This window comes from Syngnathus acus, chromosome 24, assembly GCF_901709675.1.
Source record: "Syngnathus acus chromosome 24, fSynAcu1.2, whole genome shotgun sequence".
Taxonomy (NCBI): Eukaryota; Metazoa; Chordata; class Actinopteri; order Syngnathiformes; family Syngnathidae; genus Syngnathus; species Syngnathus acus.
The window spans coordinates 818,746-839,174 of NC_051108.1; the positions used below are offsets into that span (position 1 = coordinate 818,746).

Sequence of the window (20,429 nt, forward strand, 5' to 3'; positions counted from 1 at the left end):
TCGCTACGTTTACTTTTTTTAAAGGCATTTTTATGACCAATTTCGCTTAACTGGCGATACCAATTATGGCCACCAAGGGGCAGCATTGGATAACATTTCTTATTATACGCGCTGCAATGGTGATTTATTTTCAATCAAGTTTATGCCATGCAGGCAAATCTAGACAAAGTGGAAAGAAGATGTGTTTGTGTTTTGACGAAAGGGCTAAGACCAGAAGGCGATCTAGTGAGTGGCTAGCACTTCTGCTCAGTTCTTTGGGTCGTCCCGGTACTCCTGCTTACTTGCACTTTCCAAAGATTTTCTTGTTTGGTTCATTTGACTTTAAACTGTTCATGTACATCGCGTCTTGCCCTTAATCAGCTGATGCGGACTCCATGTCATCCAACAAGCGCTATACGGATGGAAAATGACTATCGAATCAGATATTATGAAGCCTCGTGTGGGTCTGTCTTTAGATGCACCATTGGGTTGAGTGTGGCAACGTATTGCAGTTTGTCTGGGCTCACCAATGCGGATCGATTCGTCATCGCACCGCTTACAGTTTGCGCACAACGCTTCTCCCGTGCATGAGTCATGTCTGTCTATTTGGTTGGGATTATGCATGGTGGTAATTTTCAAATGCATTCTGTCCCACAGTCCTCTTTGGCGTTTAGTGGTCATGCGTGCGTGCGTGCTCTTAACGGGGACTTGAAACGAGACACTAGATGGCAACCACGTTGAAAGGGAGAATCACGAGAGGGGATGGGAGGGGGCAGAGGTAGGGGATGAATTACGTCGGCGAGGGCCAGTGGAGGGACGCGGTGGTACTAGGCTTGCAGCTGGAGGAGGGATGCGGGGAGGGCTGAAGCAGCATCAGCAGCATCAGCAGCAGCATCAGCATCAGCAGGAACAGCAGCAGCGGCAGCGGGAGGGGGAGGAGGGGGTTGATGAGATGGACATTTAGAAATTGCTCGATCACACTCGGCCGGATTAAAAGAGCTCGAACCCGCAGAGGGGAAGGGGGCGAGGATGCGCTGCGTCCGCGGGGCTTGCGGCGGCGGCGTGCGCGCGCCTTCCCAGCCCGGAGCCTGGGTGAGCTGCGGCGGCTCGTAGATGGCTCCGGGGCTCCGGGTGCAAAACAGGTGTCCGGGAAGTGTCGTCGGGACGGGAGGAGGAAGAGGGGGCAGCGAACGGGGGCGGCAAGATGGCTGCGAAGTCCGACGGCCGCGGGGTCATCACCGGCTTCGCCCAGCTGCGCAACCTGGACGAGGTGGTGGGCGCCGGGGAGGAGGGGCGCGACAACGGCAGCTCCTTCCACATCTGCCACTGCTGCAACACCTCGTCGTGCTACTGGGGATGCCGGAGCGCCTGCCTGCACTACCTGCGGGCCAGGCGCAGGGAGGCGGCGCGGCCACCGCACGAGGAGCAGCGACTCTGGCTGGACTGCCTGTGGATCGTCCTGGCCCTGCTCGTCTTCTTCTGGGACGTGGGCAGCGACGTGTGGCTCGCCGCCTACTACTACCGCAGCCGGGATTTCCTGTGGTCGGCCGTGACCCTCTTCTTCGTTCTGGTGCCCTCGGTGCTGGTGCAGATCCTCAGCTTCAGGTGGTTCGTGCAGGATTACACGGAGGGCGCACTGGGCTCGGTGCAGGGGCTGAGTAGCCGCCGAGCCACCGCCAGCCTGCAGCGGGACCGCTGCTGCCGACTGTCCGTGTGGCTCTGGCAGAGCGCGCTGCACGTCTTTCAATTGGGACAGGTGTGGAGGTAAGAGTCACGTCGGCTTTTGCGTGCTGCGAGCGCGGGCGCGCGCCTGCCTGCCTGCGTGCGTGCTTGCGCGCCTGTCACTTGTCCTGGAATAACCTGCACCGTCCGGGGTGAATCTGTGGCAATGAATAGAAGAGAAAGCCGTCTTTGTGCACACGTTGTGTGGCGCAGAAGCAAGGAAACTGGACATGGCAAGTGAATAGACTTGCATTTGTGTTCATACACGAATGGTTACTTCACCACAGTGCGCCATTGCGCGTGCGCGTGTAGACGTGTGAGTGTGGTGTCTTCAGTCGCACTGCCCCCCTTTCCTCCCCAAGCTGCATTCAAGACTCCAATTAGATATTGCAACCCAAGAGCATCTGTTCTCACGCAGTCTAACATACGACTGACCCCCCCAATACGCAGACATGATGTCATTGTGTCTTGTGCAACGCCCCCCCCTCCCAATTCCCACATCGAAAGAGATTTGCCCACACACAACCGAGTACAGATAGAACATGAGCAACGTCATTAAAACTGAGAAAAAACACAGACCTGACCCGCATGTGTGTGTATAATCCATCCCTCCTTCCTCATAGCATTCCCTTGGCCGCCTGGTGTCACGGTGGTCTCACGGCCGGCCAATAATCTCCATATCGGCTTGTTAGCCTTTTGCTGACCTCTCGCTAAACTAATCTGACACGAGCAGCTTTTGACCCCGCAGTGGGCAGCCAGGCGGATCGCGTCTGCTTGAGAGGCAGACTGCGGCCTTGGCAATCATCCGCTGCGAGTGACCCCTGCCTGCCTGGGCAGCAACATGCGCGCACACACTGCCAAGCCAATTGAACATGTACTCCATATCCTTGAGCTCAATTATGCTGGCCGAAGATTGTAAGATCAACCTGTAAATAAATCTGTAGGCGCCGTCTAGTGGTTTACGGTGGAATTACGCCCAAAACAAATATAAGGCCAAACCAAATAGGTGTACCTCATATTCCGACACCTAATGGGCTCATTTTCACTGCCTGCATTTGCCGCTTCCATCTCAGGTATCGGCATCACTTAGCATGAAAGTTGTGACTTCATCACGCTCGAGAGCTGACAGGAGTCATGTCTCATTACTCACTTTTATCTTACCTCCACAATCAATTAGCCGCCTTCCCGGCGTGCATCGCGGTTGGCATCCCACTGCGATTTTTTTTTTTTTATCTTTGATGAGCGAGGATTCCGTCGGCGTCTTTTAATCCTGGTATGTTGCACAGCGACACGCGCGCGATGGATGTCTTAATCTCACCCAAACGAGTGTGGGACTGCGGCGAGAAGTTGAGGGGGGGGGGGGGATCCCCAGCGGATCGGGCCCACCGTGGGACTTGTTCTTTTCTTCCCTCCCAATTTGTCACAATTGGCCAGAAATGCGGAATAATTGGCAATTATACCAATTTGGCCACGAGAGGCTGAGTCAGCGAAGGAGTGGAGCACGTCTCGTCTGTAAACACAACAGGCTGTAATTTCACACCAAATAAACAAGCGTGCGCGGAAAGCTCGGCCGATTGCTTTTAAAAAGTCGCTTCAGCACTTCAAGCGCGCAAAATGGTGTCGGCAATTGAATGGCTCGCAGAGCTGTGCCGCCCGTTTAGCTGATTGGAGACGTCGCGCTCTCGAGCCGAGGTTAGCGGACAGATGAGCTAGCTAGCGGGAATGTTGAGCACAGGTGGGCCTAGTAGCATTAGCATGCGCATCACACACGCGTGCGGTGCACCTCGCACACCCGAGGGAAGTAACCGTGTGATGGCTGCACACCGGCAACGCGCTGGCGCTTTGCTTGCGTTTCACACTTGCCGGAGGCGTTTGACATCGGAGAGGGAAGTGCTGCGCAAAATGGACAATGAAGCAAGTCAATATGGCCTGGCTGCAAAAGGAGAACTCGCTGTTTCTTGGACTGTTGGACACATTTGGCTTGTTTCAACATATAGGCTCAAAATAGTGCCAGTGTTGGCTGACACATCAATTGGCTTGTGTGCATATCGGCGTGTTTACAGCGGCGCTCTGCTCTGACTGCATTTGTAGCATGCACGCTTTGTGAAACTTGGCTCTTGATGAGGCTTTATTGACTTTTGGATGGTGCGTGTGTGTGCGCGCGCCTGGTTGGCAGCTGGAGCGACTGCATCGCTTGCTTTTTGGGGATTCTATTTCCTCTCTGGGCTCAAATCGAAATCGGGAAGTCTGATGTTGTTTTGCTACATTAGCTTCAACTGTAAAATAATCACGACTGGGCAAATTCAGACATCCAAGTTCCCGTCTTGTAGCCGAGGAGCACCGGTGGCCGGGCGTTTAAACGTTTGGCCCATTTTTCATCCCGCAAATGCCAGCGGAGAAAACGATTATGCGACCCGGAGGACAGCTGCTGAGCGCAAAGTCTATTTTCACGGGACTTGTACTGTACTCCCATTATCCATCCCATAATATGCTGTCTTGTGGATTGAATGAGGTGCCGCTTACACTCCCAGGTGTGCTCTTTCTTTCCCACCACGGCGCCGTCTCTCGCTTTCCATCCATTAGCGCGCTTAAGCGTTAGCACACTAGCGCTACGCGGGCTATCGTGACAGCGACCCGCAGTTTCATAAAAACGCTGGCCGATTTGATAAAGAAAGGAAGAGTTTCCGTTGGTTGTCGTGCTTCACAACCGTCTCCCCTTTTCATGTCGTTAGCGTTAGCGGTGAGGCTACTAAGAAGGTGGATGTAAGAGAGAGCCTTTTGACTTTGGCTCTCTGATTGAAGGCTGGGTGTGGGTCGGCCCACTTTCTTCATATGTAGGCCAGCGCACACTGTGGCCCGCATCCATCTTTCACTCTTTCTTGACGACGGTGCCGTCCGTCCAGGAACAAGACTCATCTCAAGGTCGCGCATCATCCTGCGGCCAAAATGACCCACTTTTAGCTAGCGCTGGCGCTCCAAACCTCGGGCGAGAAGTGGATTTGGGCCCTTGTGAGTCTTGCTGCGGCCAGATTAGCGGGGATGTCTCATCTTTTGAAATGAGCTTCATTTATCCCTCGCCTTCTCTTGAGAATCGGATCATCCGCAGCAGCATTGTCAAACGGTTTTAGCGTACGGCGCCACGCGGCAGCCGCGACCTCGCGTAAACACAGACGAGTGACATTTTGCCGAACGACTGCGGTTCTCGCCGGCTCGGCTCCACTCGACTCGTTTTTCGCTCGTCCGAGGAAGGCTGATAAAGACACGGCGGCCATTTATAAAGGTTTGGAAAAAAAAAGTCAATAGCCAAGTTTTCCTCCCGAAGCGCCGCTAATGTACTCGAGCGCGTTGTCGCCAATGTTACTTGTCACTCTCAAGTGGTCGCCATAGCAACCTTTTTTCAGCTCCAAGGCTTCCCGCCGAGGTCCAAGCGTGGAGGCTTCTGAGGCTCGTCTCATCATTGTGAGACGGCGCCCAGCAGGCCGCCGCCGCTAACCCGGCAGCCGAGCCCACGTCGACGGACGGATTCTTTTGTTCTTCTTGGTCTTGCTGTGTTTTTGGGCAATAGATGTGCAATGTATGCTTCCTCTTTTTTTTTTGGGCGCTGACAAATGAGTGTGTCGACGACCTCCATCCTCCCAAGGTGAGCGCGGACAAGCCGAGCCTCGGGCTAATGACTTATTGAGCCACCGCTAGCGAGCAAAAGCTTTGGCGTGGGCGGTCGGTACCGGTGTGGTCTAGTCGAAGTGGTTCTGGTTCTAGTGCAGTGTGTTAAAAAAAGTTTTCTTCTTGCCTCGGGATCCCTTTTGAAGCCCAAAATAGGCTTTCTCCTCTTCTTGATTTATTTTGATGAAGCCCATTTGCTTGCCTTTCCGACCGGCCTTCCATTTTCCGGCCGCCTTTGCGCTCTGCGGCGCTCGCAGGCCTACTTTTGTGAAGTAAGTGGACCTTTCAGAGGCAATTTCTCTCCCGCTCGCTCTCGCTCATGCGCCGCCTTTGATCAAAGTGTGTCAGGCGCTGCTCAGCAATTTGATGCAGCCCAAAAAATTAAGGAGGGGGCCCTCACGCTTGAAATTCCTCATTATCCTCTCGCACATGCTTAGGTGAGCAAATATGCGGGTGGGTGGGAAGGGAAAAAAAAAGAGTCAAAGTTGTTCCTTTGGATGATGGGGCTATTCTGTGGAGGGCATCGAAATTCACAGCTTGAATTATCGAGTCATGTGCAAACGTTGTCAACATGTTTGCTTGACCAATTGGCGCTGCGTGGGCGGGTACATCGGAACAGATGGCCAATGTTGACTCGCGCTGAATTGGATTTTTCCCATTTGAATTTCCTTGTAATTGTGATTTATTGACAATGATTTTGCTGTTAGTTGTCATTGTGCCGCCGCCGGCGGCTGCTGCATCGCAGACGAAAGCAAAGCTTTGCACTTTTGACTGATTTGTGTTGTATTTAGCGGCGACAGATTCTTCCCATCCGTCCGTTTTACGGGGTGTCTCGGCGCCGATCCGCACGGCGACTGATGCACATGGCAGCTGTCAAAAAGAGAAGCGCGTCATTTTCCCCGCAGCCTCGCGACTCGCACGTAATCAGCATCAAAATGGAGCCGCCGCCGCTGCTCACGAGTCGGGTCGCCCGCACTAGAAGGCCCGAGTACCAAATGGACGCAATTCAAGACCCCCCCCTTCCGGTAAGGTGAAGCCGAGCATTAGTAAGGTCCTGACCGCTGCTCCCAAGAGGACTGCGGAGTAAAAACAGCTGCTGGCGTCTCCCAGCCCGGCCCGGGTCGCTCTCCCTGTCCTACTTTTGAGGAAATAATCCAGCGGCCTCAGATCACCCGTGCGAATTTCTTTCCCGCTAATCCGCACTTGATTATTTGTAGCCGTATTTCGTCAATGAAATGGCCGCCTTGGCTCGGCGCCGATGACATTCCGTGCTTCCAATTCATCACGTTTCCCAGAGTGCAACACAGCGGAGTCTGGTTACCACCGCTTAGCAACGCCCGGGGAGACGCGCCGGCGCTCTCGGGCCCGCGTGTCCTCCAGTCCGGCTTCACCACCATCCGTCGGGCTCTGTCCCTTTTTGACCCTGGCCAAGGCGCGGTTACCTTGGCAACCCTTGCATCATTTTTTAGTCCCCCACTGCGGCGTGAACTGCGTGTGATCTCAGCCAACCCCATTTGGTGTCCAGACTCTCACTTTTTCTCGCCACACACTTTGCTGAGCTTCAGCCTGGAGGTGCCAGCGGATCCCTCTGGTGTGGCCGCCGTGTGATGCTGCGTGTGCGAGCACGTGATCGCGAGACAGAGAGGGAGGAAACGCGAGAGTCAGTTGAATGGTTGAATTGCGAGGTGACACGAGTGTCAATGATGATGGATGGGCTGACACAGTGTGTGTGTGTGTGTGTGTGTGTGTGTGTGGGAGGGGTTCCCATCTCCCTAATGCTGTTTGACAATGACGTCGCAGGTCTCACCACCCTTGATCAGCGGCTTTGTTGCTAGCATCATTAGCAATGTGTCTCGGTGGCTCCTTCTTCCTCTGCTTCATCTTGCCTTTGCTGGTGTCTCCACATTTTGTGTGCGTCCCGTTGAAAATGTCTTCCTTCCTTCCTTGTGGCGTCCAAATTCGATGCCTGTTGGAAAAACGGCTGTGAGTGGCCGTTTACTGCTATCATGACATCCGACCGCAGGCTTGTGTGCGTGTGCGTGTGTGTCGTGCACGCATTAGTGAGTGCGAGCGAGCGAGCGAGCGAGGGCTGCCTCCTCAATTTGCATTTGTGGCGCGAGCATCTATCATCATCACCAAGGCGCTGCAAAATGGTGAGACAGGCTCCCGCTCTCAAACGCTGCGCCACGGAAAGACGTTTGAGCTCCCTCTGCGATATTTGCCCGTGTCCGCGCGCTCTCTGTTCTCATTGATAGGATAATTGAAGACGTACAGGAATGCAAATGAAGAAGTATCGAGTCACTCCATTTTGGTTAGCCGGACAATTCCTCATCAATTCTTTTGATGGATTGTCATTGGGTGAGGGAATAAAATGATGTTATTGATGGTTGTTTTGGTGACCTGTCGAGCAACTCTTTTACTCGGGAGCAAACCGTTGACGACGTGAAGCGCCAGCTCGTTCCTGGATTTGGCTCTTGCTGCCGCCGTGTGAATCACCTCGGCGGCTTCGTCCACTTGGGGAAGGGGAGGGGGTGGTTCTGGAAAAAAAAGAGAGCGGCCAAATGGTACGGCCTGATAGATGGAGCGGGGAGAGCCGGCGTCTGTGAGCGGAATAGCAAGAAGACGACGGCGAGGCCCCCAAGACGTGAGGCGGCGTGGTGGGAGGAAGGCGAGTGCGAGGCACACAGCCAGAAAATTGCATTGCGTGCTCAGTGATTAGTTTACCTACTCCCCCTCGCCTCCCCCCTTTCCCGTCCTCCCCAGGCCTCTTTTGGTGAGCATCGTCTCCTCCTCCTCGCTTGCACTGTCACTACATCACAGTGTCACTTGTGCCGAGTCGCACCCTTGCCGCTTATCTCCGCCGCCGCCGCCTCCCCCCTCCCCTCCCTCCCTCCGTCCCTCCCCTCGCAGCGTGCTGACTTGGCTCTCGCCACTCCACTCTGGTGTTATGGCCAGGCCGCGGGAAAAAAATCGACGCGCAGCCAAACTGCAAGCACACAAAAGTACGACGATAACTACGCATTGTGTGTTTCAAACGACCGATGCAGCGCCCCGCTAGCTTCACATGCTAAAGGTTAGCATGGATGTGAACACGAGAGAAGAAATTTGATATTGCGTGCAGACTAAAAGGCAGCCATGGTGCACTTTTATCTTTCTTTTTTTTGGTGGTGCATTCTTTGAAAAGCAACTGGGTCAAAGCCTTTTGTGGCTAATCCGCCACCTAATCTGCTCCTTCCTTGTGCGGCGGAAAAGCAGCCTTCCAAAGCCAAGCATGAAGGAAACGATTTCACTGCTAGCGGCCCGGCCTGGCCCGCTTTTGCTTTTATGCTGCAATCACACAATTTCGAGAATTAGCGCTGTGGCTAACTCCAATTTATATCACAAAATGGCCTCGCTAATCGAGAGGACTTTGGCTGTAGCGTGGCGATCGGAGCCACGCTGGGCTTTTTCATCCGGGATCCGTCATTTCATTAAGCCCCTTTGTTGTTCATTGAATTAGCGCTGTGGATATTGGACAGCGCTGAGCCCTCGCCTCTGATTGATCGTAATGGCCGGCAGAAATGATCAATATCTCTTTTTTTGTTCTCTCATTTCTTGACAACTTTGCTGCAGAGTCGCTATCAAGCTAACATTTTGCCGTGGACACGCTTCCGGCAACTTCTCCCTCACGCTGACGTGTCCTTCCTCCCTGTTACGGCTCCATCCCGCATCCCAGCGATGGGCCCGAGGCGCCGGTCGTGTTGGATTTGGAGCCGGGCTGAGCCAGTGTAGCGGCTCGGCTCTAATCGCTGCCATAGGGAGGACGAAGACGTATCAGATCTAGGAACAGCGCGACTATTAAAACGGACACACGCTGAGCCACAAAGGCTGGACTGACACGGAAGGTCTTAACGCCCCTCCGTTAGGATTTAGTGCCCGGGTAGCCGTGAGGGTTAGCGCTCGCGTGCCATTAGACGGTGACGGTCAAGTTCACGGAAAGTAGACTAGATGTCTGCAGAGGTGTCCCCTCGCCGCCCGCCACGATGCTGATGCCGGCCGCTGGAGCGCCGAGCTGTTACCGCACACGGCGATTTAACGAGCCGCGAGCAAAGTGCTACGATCGCGCCACAAATAATTCACGAGGCGCCAGAGCGGGCGAGACGACGAGCCAACGGGAGGGGGCCGACGCATCTGCGGAAATCCCCTTTTTGCCAAAAGCTGACAAGAGAGCGTCCAAATATTTGTTTTGCAAAAAGGCACAGCGGGAGGGAGCGGCAACATGATGCCGACCGAGCGTGTTTGCGCCAGTGCGAGAGTGACGACTGACGCTATTGTCAACACTCCTTCACAGGCGTCGCCGCCTACGACATGGCAACGCTTCAGGGCCAAGCGGAGGCTAATGGAGCTTCGTGGGCGGAGACGACGGGCCGACGGACGTACGGCGTGTCGTTTCAGACAAAGATGGGTGGCCCGTCCACTGATTCCATCTGACATTTAGCGGTCCCGATGAAAATGTCAGACAATCGCAGCCTTGACCTCGGCATTGGGCGCAGCTTTCACAGCCGCGGGAATAACACGGAGACGGCCGAGAACCAAATTGTACAAACAGGAGCCCAAATGAAAGGCAAAACTGGGTTGCGTCCGTCTCTGCAGGTACATCCGCACCATGTACCTGGGGGTCCAAAGCTACCGGCAGAAGGAGAACCAGCGGCGCTTCTACTGGGCCATGATGTACGAGTACGCCGACGTCAACATGCTGCGACTGCTGGAGACCTTCCTGGAAAGCGCCCCCCAGCTGGTGCTGCAGCTTTGCATCATGATCCAAAGCAACAAGGCCGAGTGGCAGCAGTGTAAGAGCGGGGGGCGGGTGTCGGACAGACGCGAGGCTCCCGGGCCTCCCGGTTTGATGCAAACGGCGGCTAGTTAGCGTCTGGGCTTTTTTTTCTGTTTGTCAGGTTCTTCGGTGTTGTCGTCCCTCCTGTCCCTGGCCTGGGTGCTGGCGTCCTACCACAAACTCCTGCGCGACTCGCGCGACGACAAGAAGAGCATGAGCTACCGCGGCGCTGTGGTGCACCTCTTCTGGCGCCTCTTCACCATTTCCTCCCGGGTGCTGTCCTTTGCCCTGTTTGCCTCGGTTTTCCACATCTACTTTGGCATTTTCGTGGTGCTCCACTGGTGCGCCATGGCCTTCTGGGTCATCCACGGCGGCACCGACTTCTGCATGTCCAAGTGGGAGGAGGTGCTGTTCAACATGGTGGTGGGGGTGGTCTACGTTTTCTGCTGGTTCAATGTGCAGGAAGGGCGGACGCGTTTCCGGATGGTGGTCTATTACACCGTGGTACTGTTAGAGAACGCCGTTCTGAGCGGGCTCTGGTACGCATACCGCGACCCGGCCACCACCGACGCCTTTGCCTCTTATGCCCTCTGCAGCGTCTTCCTGTGCTTTGCCTCAGGTGTGGCCTGCATGGTGCTCTACTACGGGGTCCTGCACCCCATGGGCCCCCGGCTGAGGGTCCTGGCAAGCTCCTGTTGCGCAGAACTGCTCTGGGGGCTGCCGTTGCCCCCCGAGGCCGAGCCTATGGCGCCCACGCCGGGCCCGCGCGGCTCTCAGGCCACGCCCACGCGGGGCCCGGCGGGCGAGCAAGCGGGGTCGGACGAAAGCATCGCCGACTCCTGCCTTCCCGTTTTCCAGGTGCGCTCCGCCGAGCCGGTGGACTCTTCCGGCCGGCCCGTCCGCCCCGAAGGCCCCCTCATCAAAATAGACATGCCTCGGAAACGCTACCCGGCCTGGGATGCGCACTTTGTGGATCGCCGCCTGCGCAGGACCATCAACGTGCTGCAGTACGTGAGTCCCAACGCGGTGGGCATCAGGTACAGGGACGGCCCCCTCCTCTACGAACTCCTGCAGTACGAATCGTCGTTCTGAAGGGCGCGCTCTCACCCCGCTCCTTGGAGCCTCAGCCCTCTCGGTCCACCTTTGTGAGACCTTTCACTCTTTTATTTGGGGAGAAATGAGCAAACATCGCAGAGAGGATATCACAGGTTGGGCCTGTGGATGAGTGTATAGATAACACATGAATGTTTCATGATGAAATTGCTCTCATGCATTATTCCGTAGAGCGACTTGCGTGAAGGGCAAGGCGGGCAAGGCGGGCAAGGCGGGCAAGGCGGGCAAGGCGGGCAAGGCGGGCAAGGCGGACGCTTTGCCGTCCGACACGGGGAATGTTGGAGGAGCGCGTCAGAGGGTGACGGCCTTTTGCACATCCGACTTTCACTGCCATTCTTTATGTAAATAAGGCCAACATTGATCGTGTTTACCGAGACCCTCGGGGGGGGGGGGAGCGCCGCCATCCCGGCTGTTGCTATTTCTGCTCCAAAATCCTCAATCGTAATCACATCATGTATGGTGAGAGAGGCAAAGAGAAGCACACTGACCTTCAATCAGTTCCACCCTTTCATGAAATCTTTTCATTGCACATCGCCCTCTGGTGGAGGAAAGGCACAATTGAAAAGAGCCATCAATGTAGCTGAACGGAAAGAGCGCATTTTCCAAGGGAGACATTTGAAACACATTGCAGGTTGCGTCATCGGGCAAAGACGGCCGTCCGCGAACCCTCCACCATTCCCTTCACATTTTTCTTTCATTCTTGACAAATGCTTTTTGCATTGTTGACCAACCATTTTCCATACCTGTGGACAACGCACAGCAAGAGCGCTTCTGCAAGAAGCTCCTTCTCCTCAGTCCTTGTTGTGCCTTCTAACGTTCGGGGTGCTTCGGTCCGGTCCGGTCCGCAAATTGCGAGGCCTCCTCCTTTACATAACTCGTGTTCCTCGATCCTCGCCAAATCCCAGCTGCTTTTCTCGCTGCGTTTGCTTTGGACCAGATGACGACTTTCTTGAGACCCCCGACAACTTGTCGTCATTCCTCGGTTTCGTTGGAGGTTCGTTTGCAGATGAAGAAGAAAACAAAACCATGTTCAATGCAAATAATTACCAATCCACAGCCAAACTGTTTATGAACTTTATTGTTTGAAAAAAACTTTATATGGTCTCTGGTGACGTGCAAACGGTGAGGTCACGGAAGGAGGATAAATTGGAAACCTGATGGGTTAAAAATTGCTCAACGCTCCGGTCAATGATTGTTGACTATTTTTGTATGCATTTGCCAGTTTTCTTCCGCTTACAAAAAAAAAACAATCTGGCTGTCAGCATAAAACAAGAAAGTGCTGTGCAGCAGAAGGGTGTGCTCTGATGTCTCCGTCACAGCACAGGAAAAAGAACGAATGCATTTACAAGCTGGTGCTGAACCAACTCATCCAGTGGTGCTAATGCCAAGTTCACTTTTGGGGCTTTCTCAAGAGCATAAAAACAAAAAAAAAGTGAGACAGCCCAGAAACAACTAGCCGTGATGCTCTCAAGCGCCAGCACCTCAATCTACACACTGAATCTACCGCAAAACTCTCTATGGTGCCATTTTTATTTGCCACAGCTCGTCTTCACGTGGTCTTATGATGTTCGCGGCATACAGTTGTTTTGTGTTTGTTTTTATCTGGGACAATGAGAAAATGGATTTTGGAGCACAAACTACAGATGGAAATTTAAAAAAAAAAAAAAAAAGTCTATATACCTAGAACGTGATTGCTGTGTTGTAACTTCCTGTCATCTATATGTCCTTTTATCTGTGTGTATCTAATTTTTATTTTTTAATAATCGTAGACTTGGCTGTGACATTTTATCGGAACATGGATTTGATATTGCAACCGAGCAACTATGGGTGTCATGTCAATTGCTGCTAATTTACAAATGGTTATGAAAAAAAAAATTGTTGCTTTTCTTGATATTCCCTCAATTTCCAGGTTGTGTTAGCTTGTGGGTGTGTTTTTAAATAATCTCTGGGTTATATGATTTTCATGGATGCCATATATATGTACATATATATATGACACAGTGTGAGGATATTTTGTGCTGGTTAAATATAAGTATGATTAAATAATTAATGGGGATGGGGAGAGAAAAAAAAAGCAAGGCTGATGTCCAGTATTGTACCTTTTTGCCCTGTTGTCGGGAATAATATGAATATAATTAATAACATATGGTGCTAACGTTCATTTTGTATGGTTTTTTTTTTGTTATAGAAGAAATGACAACTATTATGCTAAAAATATAATGTCAAGCCTTACTGTAGATTCATGAGACTGTTCATCCCAGAAGAGAAAAAATAAATATGGTATTTGAAAGTGCAATACGGCCACAGTGTGTGTTCATAATCCTATGTCCCATTGTAAGTGGAATAAATATCTAACTTCAATTCTAAATGTATATAACACGTACATTTATTTGAAATCAAAATGACGTCATACTCCTGAACGTAATATTCCTGGACCAAAGGGGGCGCTGCTGTGCGTGCTTGGATGCATTTGACGCCCAAAATGGCGGCACGGTTAAAAAGTTTGGATTGTTTTGTTCGACTTTGTTTCCTGAGCATTCGGCGAGCCGTGTAGCTAAATAACCTCATTTGGATACAGGTTGGAAGGCTTGCATGGCGCCTTGCTGCCTGCCTAAGGACTTCTGGACGTGTCCAAAATTGAGAATGGCGCATGGCCTTCACCCCAAATTTGGGCTGACTTCCCCCATGCTAGGCTACTAGGCTAAGCTAACGTCGGAAGGTATTCCCCAAAAGCTTCGTTTTGGTTATGTCGTATCTCGCTTGGAAGGTGGCGGAGGAGGCGACAAGCAGAACATGAAGAAGAGGACCTCGTCGTAGACATGGAGGAAGATGTGAAAAAAGTAAAAAAGGCAAGTCGACACTTTTTGGGGGGTTGTTTTTACAGCCGCCCAGCCACTCAATTACCGTTGGCCGGCTAGCATGCTAACCCGCTTGAGTTCCCTGACCCAGTCGAGTTTAACGCCAAAATTAAGCCCGTCTCGTTAAACCATCGGTATCTGTGTCACGATCTTTCGCGTGTGCCAAATAATGCTGAATTTTATTTGTTATATTAGAGTGTACTTTATGAAATAAAACTTGGGTCGTGTAGTGCAATGCTGAGATTTAGCTTGACTTAGCTCGAGTAAGAGCATGCTGAATCAGCTCGATGCAACTCTTATGTAAAGTGCTTCGATCTCTATTGTAGGAACAATTCACGTTTCTATATGATACTGAATGTGTTTAATGTTTTGTTTGTAGTCATTAAAGTGATGTCACTGCTCCTGCACTTCGTCTTTGTGCCACGCGAGGGCGATAGTGAGCCGTGTGATTTAGAAAAATGACCCGTCAGACTGCACCTTTCAAATATTCATATTATAATGACGTATTGTTTTATGCTGAGTGTATTTTGCATTTCCCCGCATTTATACATAAGTCTGACATTGTATTTATAGCAAAGAGTCGTCTCAAAATAATCCTAAAGAATTTGCCCAAAAGTAGCACTAAGAATATGGGATTTTTCTGTTTTCAAAATGTTCAAATAGAACAGCAGTGAGCTCACATTTCTCCAGCAAACAATCAATATGAATGCACCTGTCGCGTGTAGCCAAACACTGTTAAATAATTCAGTGGTCGACTCCAGAGTTGTTCCGCAAAGTCTGCAGTCAAGTTTGAACGCCGGTGTCCTCACAGGATGCTGCGGCGGTGCGCTTCCTCTTTTGACGCTTCCCTTTTCTTCTGTTGTGTCTTGACGTGAGAAAGTGTCATTTGAAGTTAGCATAGCGTGAGGCAACAGGTGATGAATGTAAACAACGAAACAATCGCGCTAATCTGCTAGCATCAGGTTGCATGGACTATGAGGTAGGCTCCTTCAATTCTAACTGATATCCTCCCATGCTTTAATGGTTAACATTTTGAAATAGGAGTCTTATTTTTTTTCTGAACTTCCCCTTCAGCCTGGCATCGTGTCACCCTTCAAGCGGGTCTTCCTGAAGGGTGAAAAAGGACGGGACAAGAAGGCGCTGGAGAAATCGGCGGAGCGCCGGGCACTCCACACGGTCTCTCTCTCGCAACCCGACCACCGCATCGACCCCGACATATTGCTCAATGACTACATCGAGAAGGAAGTCAAAGTGAGGCGCGCAGACTTCTCTCTCGTACTCCACTTTAGTGACACTGTGTTGAAGTAACGCCTCGGTTCGGTGTCCTTTCAAGTATTTGGGCCAGCTGACATCGGTGCCGGGATACTTGAACCCATCAAGCAGGACAGAAGTCCTCCAGCTCATTGACAATGCAAGAGTAAGTCATGTGACCGTTTCATATGTCAGCTGAGGGTGCCCTCCGCAAAGGTAGCACATAAGCACGCCGATGGTTGGTGTCGGCAGAAGTCGCATCAGTTGGCGGGCCAGCTGACCTCCGAGCAGGACGCCGTGGTAAGCTTGTCGGCGTACAACGTCAAGCTGGTGTGGCGCGACGGCGAGGACATCATCCTGAGGGTGCCCATCCACGACATCGCCGCCGTCTCTTACATCCGCGACGACTCTCAGCACCTCGTCGTCATCAAGACGGGTACGCAGTTGCGGAAAGCCGCAATCCGAATCGATCAAGCGCTGACTGAACTTGCGCGGCTCAGCCCAGGAATCCGGAGGCTCCCCCTGTCCCAGCTCCTGTCCCGATCTCAACAAATCTCAGACGCTCAGCTCTTTGTCGGAGAGCGGCGCCGCGCTGGTGGAAGTGTGCTGTCTGCTTGTCCTCGCCGTCGACAATAAAGTATGTTGCTCAGCATCCGCGGGTGACCCCCCCAAAAAACAAATACTGGGCACACGCGGCGTTCATTTTTGGAAAGGGATACATTTATCCTTGTTGTTTTGTGTGTCAGGCAGCTGCAGAGGAGCTGTGCCTTCTGCTCAGCCAAGTCTTCCAGATTGTCTACACCGAGTCCACCATTGACTTCTTGGACAGAGCCATCTTTGACGGAGCCACCACGCCCACAAGACATCTTTCCCTATACAGCGGTAAGCAATCGAAAGCAAATGTTCAAATATCAGTATTGCAAATTCAAACAGAGCGCTTCGTCGTCTGCTCTACGTAGGCACAATTTGTTTCTTTTTATCACGACTGGTCTGAAGCGCTAATTTTGTTGACGAACGCGCCGGTTCCTCAGATGACTCGTCGAGCAAAGTGGACATGAAAGAAGCCTTCGAAGGCGAAGCCGGCCCTTTGTAAGAGCTCACCTTCTCGTTTTCCCTCACCTACTCCGGTCGATTCCGCTTCTTTAAAACGTGTTTTCTTTCCTCCTCCCCCTCCAAGTCCATTCCAGGCATCGCCGGAAGCCGACGGCAGCTCCCCGTCGGCTTCCGGCCCCGCCTCTCCTCAGGTCACAACGGCGAGCGAAGGGGAGCTCAGCACCACGGCCGCCGAGCTGCTCCAGGATTACATGACCACGGTACGCCCTCTCGAGCGTTTCCTAACTGGCATTGTGTCGTTGACACTTGTGTGGCGTCCAGCTGCGCACAAAGCTGTCCTCCCAGGAAATCCAGCAGTTTGCCGGGCTGCTGCACGAGTACCGCAACGGCTCCTCCATCCACGAGTTCTGCATTAACCTGCGGCAGCTCTACGGAGACAGCAGGAAGTTCCTCCTGCTTGGTAGGACTTCTTCTCACGTGTGTCACGATAGGAAGTTTAGCGTTTCGCTGTCTTTAACGGCACCTTCGGTGACTATCACAGGCCTGCGTCCCTTCATCCCCGAGAAGGACAGCCAGCACTTTGAGAACTTCCTGGAGACCATCGGCGTGAAGGACGGCCGCGGCATCATCACCGACAGCTTCGGCCGCTACCGGCGGGCGGCCGACTCCAACGGCAACGTCGCGGCGGCAGGCGGCGGAGACGGCGCCGCCTCCGACGAGGGCCCGGAGGAGGCCGGGGAGACCTCGGAGGGCGACGAGTGGGACCGAATGATCAGCGACATCAGCAATGACATCGAGGCGCTCGGCTGTAGCATGGACGGCGAAGGCGCCGCCGCCGCGTTGTAACTGGGCAGACTCCACCCATTGATCACACTGAAGGTTAGTCGTCGTATGACGTCAATCAAAATGCACTTAGGCTGACGTGCGGTCCAGCCCTGGTTACGTTTGTTCCTCACTTATGGGCAGTATCTGCCACCGCAGTCAGCCACACCGCAAGTGGATGCAGTCACCACATCAGTTTCGATTACCGCTGCCTTATTGCTTTCCCCCCCCTGATTTGTTCTTTTCCTCTTTAGTGGTGCACCGCAATTTGCCCGTTTTGTGCTCTCTGAACACCCAAAGGTGCCTCAGTCAAGTCTTCCCCTCACTGGGGCACAGAGAATCCAAAATGACCGCCTCATTATTTCTTGTCAACTGTGTGCGTGCGTGGTCAGCAGTTGCTGTGCATCTTATGGCGAGTTTTGTTTTTAATCAATGAAGGGGAGGCTACCCATTTTTTTCTGGAAGAATTTGGGAAACCCCGAGATGAAGTGTTGGGTCGTTTAGCTGCCGTTGACCCCCAATTGTGCCTTTGAAAGTGTTGCGCACACAGTCATCGTTGTGCAGATGTTTATTAAAAAGAACCGCATTTTGCAAGACTTTTGGAACGCTGTCGTCCTTTACGTCGATCCACTCCGGCGATCGCTTTTGACCCATCACGTGCTCGGACAAGCCTGAAATCTTGACTCGCAGCGACGTTTCCTAATGCCATCAAAGTTGGCCGCTTGACCGGAGCGCATTCCGTCCAGTCACGCTTCCATTTGCTAATCTCCAAAAGGTCGAAAAGTGGGCTGGCTGCGAGTGGGCCACAGCCACTCAAAGTGGCAACGGAAAATGACCATTTTTCAGTGCAAGCACAAGTCATTTCTTATTGCCTCGAATTTTCACATCAGCGCGCGTCTTAATTGGATGCTGAGCGAGCGAAAGGAATTATCAACGGCGCGGCGTTGAAGGCATCCTAATTGGCCTCCCGTAACGTTCATCCTTAATCCCATTTGTCTGCACCCGCGGGATTGTTCTGGCACTTTACTGTTGCCACGACTTTACGAGAGCAACTCGTGAGCCGCTTGTCTCCGCTTCAATGTTAAATAACGATACGACAGAACATTTTGGATGGGCTCTCAGATGTGACACTTCCAACTGTGTTTTTATTTGCTCTCAAAGACAACCTTGCGTTAGCTTCTCTTCGCTCCAGTGTAATCTTGGGCTAGCACAGCGAGAAGCGACGCGAGTTGATGTTCATCTTGGTGACGCCGATGAGCCGCAGGGGCGCCGAGAGGCCCAGGCCGGGCGTGACGGGGCACTCGTAGGGCAGGTCGGACAGCTGGTCGCGCTCCTCCAGCCCGTAGGTGGCATCGTTGAGCATGCGGCGGTGCAGCCGGCACGCCTGCTCGATCCGCAGCTCGCTGATGTCGCCGCGCAGACCGACCAGCTGCCTGGCCAGATGCTGGTCCTGCTGGCGCATGTCGCTCTGAAAGAAAGGTTCCTCAGTCTGGGAGGTGGTTGCCTATTGATTCTGAATGAGAACATTTATAATCTCGGACACCATCTCACCAGTTCTCTCCTGAGCCAGCTGAGAGCCTCGTCTACGGTCTCGAAGGTCTTCAGCAGCCCCGACGGCAACTGGCAGCGGATCACGGCCGAGTCCCCTGCTTTGCGTCCCGCTTCCCCGCTGCCCGAGCCGCGGAAACGTTCCGCCTCCGCCTTGGCTTTCCACTCCAGGTAAGAAGGTCTCCTGGTCTGCAGTCTCAGTTTCTCCGTCAAGGCCTTCAGGGTGAGAAGATGATCACCCGAAGACGAAAGGTCGTCTTCCCGTTGTCTCGCCGCCTCCTCGCAAGCCATGGGTTTGGCCGGGGAGACTTCCATTTTTGGAGAGCTTCTTCACCACACTAGAACATTTGAAAGCGTTCCTAAAGTGCTTTGGAACTCCAGATGAGAAAAATTGCCACAGGAAAGTGAAAATAATTCTGACGGTAGTGAGCGGAGGCCAGTTGACTCGTCGCATATCAAATGACGGCAGCTCAGCAGTCTATGTTGCCGTAGCAACCGCATTGACACTTTACATGACTCAGCAGACTTCATGATGTCAATGTAATGTAGCAGTCGGTCGATATCAATCTTTCAAGACGAAATATTTGATCGGCATCGAGATGGAATGAATTTTACCGTGTTTTCCGCATCAACGGGTTGCCAATGGAAAAAAAAAAAAAAAAAGGATCACCAAATGTATTGTTTTGCTTCACTTGATAACAGGCATGCAAGCTCCATCAAAGTCAGCCAACAATGTGCATGCTGTAATCATAATAATCAGTAAAAGTGATCCCGGGTCATTTGCGCTCCCTTTTATCCCATAATAAGCCATCACAGGCCCGACCCGCGCTGAGCTCATTGCCTCTAATGATAGGCTTGCATTAAGACTGCCAGGGGGATTATTATGGCTTGCCAAAAGTGAACTGCTCCCACCAATGACTTTTAGGAAAGTTTGCCTCATTGCATTTTTTTAACTAAACGACTTATTCGGCATATTTGCCATAAAAGCGATTTATTTACAAGCATCCCATCGCTTTCTGTATTACTTATCCTTGTTGGGGTGATCATCATTTCTTAATTTTAATGGTAAATGTAAAAATAATAGATACAATAAAAAAAAGAATGACATTGAATATTTGTCAACTGAGGCAGGCAGTCCTTACCACGTGACTCTTTTTGGTGAAGCGCCTCGAAGCATCCCACGCACTTCCTCTTCACCGGACCTCGTTCAAATGTCTTCTCAGTTTCGTGGCCCTGACTTGTCTGAAAACATCTAAACGAGTGAAGACCACTACATGAAGCCCCTCTTGAGGAGGAGAAAAAAAAACATGCGTTTTAATTTAATTCCCTCCCACTGGTCTGGGATGCATCGCCGCCTCAAGTGGGTTGGTCCGTTGCTTGGGCACGTCGGCGCCTCCGCCATATTGGGTGGGTCAAGTCGATAGTAAAATGCGTTGCTAGGATACCATGGCGTTTCTGCCACAAATCTGTTTCACGTCGTAATGTAGCGTTTCAAAAGTTCCACCAATGTTGACATCGCGTTTTAATAACATACAATTATAAAATGTTACTTGTAAGTTTGTGTTGAGCCTATTTTTTTTAAAAACGTGTTATCTAGATGATATCGA

At 52.2% G+C, this 20,429-nt stretch overlaps 3 protein-coding genes across 4 annotated transcripts; 2 read left to right on the forward strand and 1 right to left on the reverse strand.

Moving 5' to 3' along the window:
* The first annotated feature begins 654 nt into the window (after positions 1-654).
* xkr6b (XK, Kell blood group complex subunit-related family, member 6b) lies at positions 655-13,586 on the forward strand. The gene is made up of 3 exons (XM_037244617.1): positions 655-1,743; positions 9,997-10,193; positions 10,299-13,586. Exons 1-3 carry the CDS (start codon positions 1,184-1,186, stop codon positions 11,267-11,269), a joined length of 1,728 nt encoding a protein of 575 aa, XP_037100512.1. The 5' UTR covers positions 655-1,183; the 3' UTR covers positions 11,270-13,586.
* A 147-nt stretch (positions 13,587-13,733) lies between these two features.
* Positions 13,734-17,870, forward strand: ccm2 (CCM2 scaffold protein). 2 transcript variants are annotated; one of them, XM_037244618.1, is made up of 10 exons: positions 13,734-14,139; positions 15,223-15,399; positions 15,482-15,565; positions 15,652-15,835; positions 15,900-16,036; positions 16,146-16,281; positions 16,431-16,488; positions 16,577-16,712; positions 16,774-16,912; positions 16,994-17,870. In XM_037244618.1, the coding sequence occupies exons 1-10, from the start codon at positions 14,110-14,112 to the stop codon at positions 17,296-17,298; spliced, it is 1,386 nt and encodes a 461-aa protein (XP_037100513.1). In that variant the 5' UTR covers positions 13,734-14,109; the 3' UTR covers positions 17,299-17,870. The 2 variants fall into 2 exon arrangements, with proteins under 2 accessions (XP_037100513.1, XP_037100514.1); XM_037244619.1 differs by lacking the exon at positions 13,734-14,139 and adding an exon at positions 14,742-15,127.
* A 508-nt stretch (positions 17,871-18,378) lies between these two features.
* fam167ab (family with sequence similarity 167 member Ab) lies at positions 18,379-20,362 on the reverse strand. The gene is made up of 3 exons (XM_037244620.1): positions 19,965-20,362; positions 18,826-19,160; positions 18,379-18,742 (listed from the first exon to the last, which is right to left on the reverse strand). The coding sequence occupies exons 2-3, from the start codon at positions 19,135-19,137 to the stop codon at positions 18,479-18,481; spliced, it is 576 nt and encodes a 191-aa protein (XP_037100515.1). The 5' UTR covers positions 19,138-19,160; positions 19,965-20,362; the 3' UTR covers positions 18,379-18,478.
* Between the last annotated feature and the right edge of the window lie 67 nt (positions 20,363-20,429).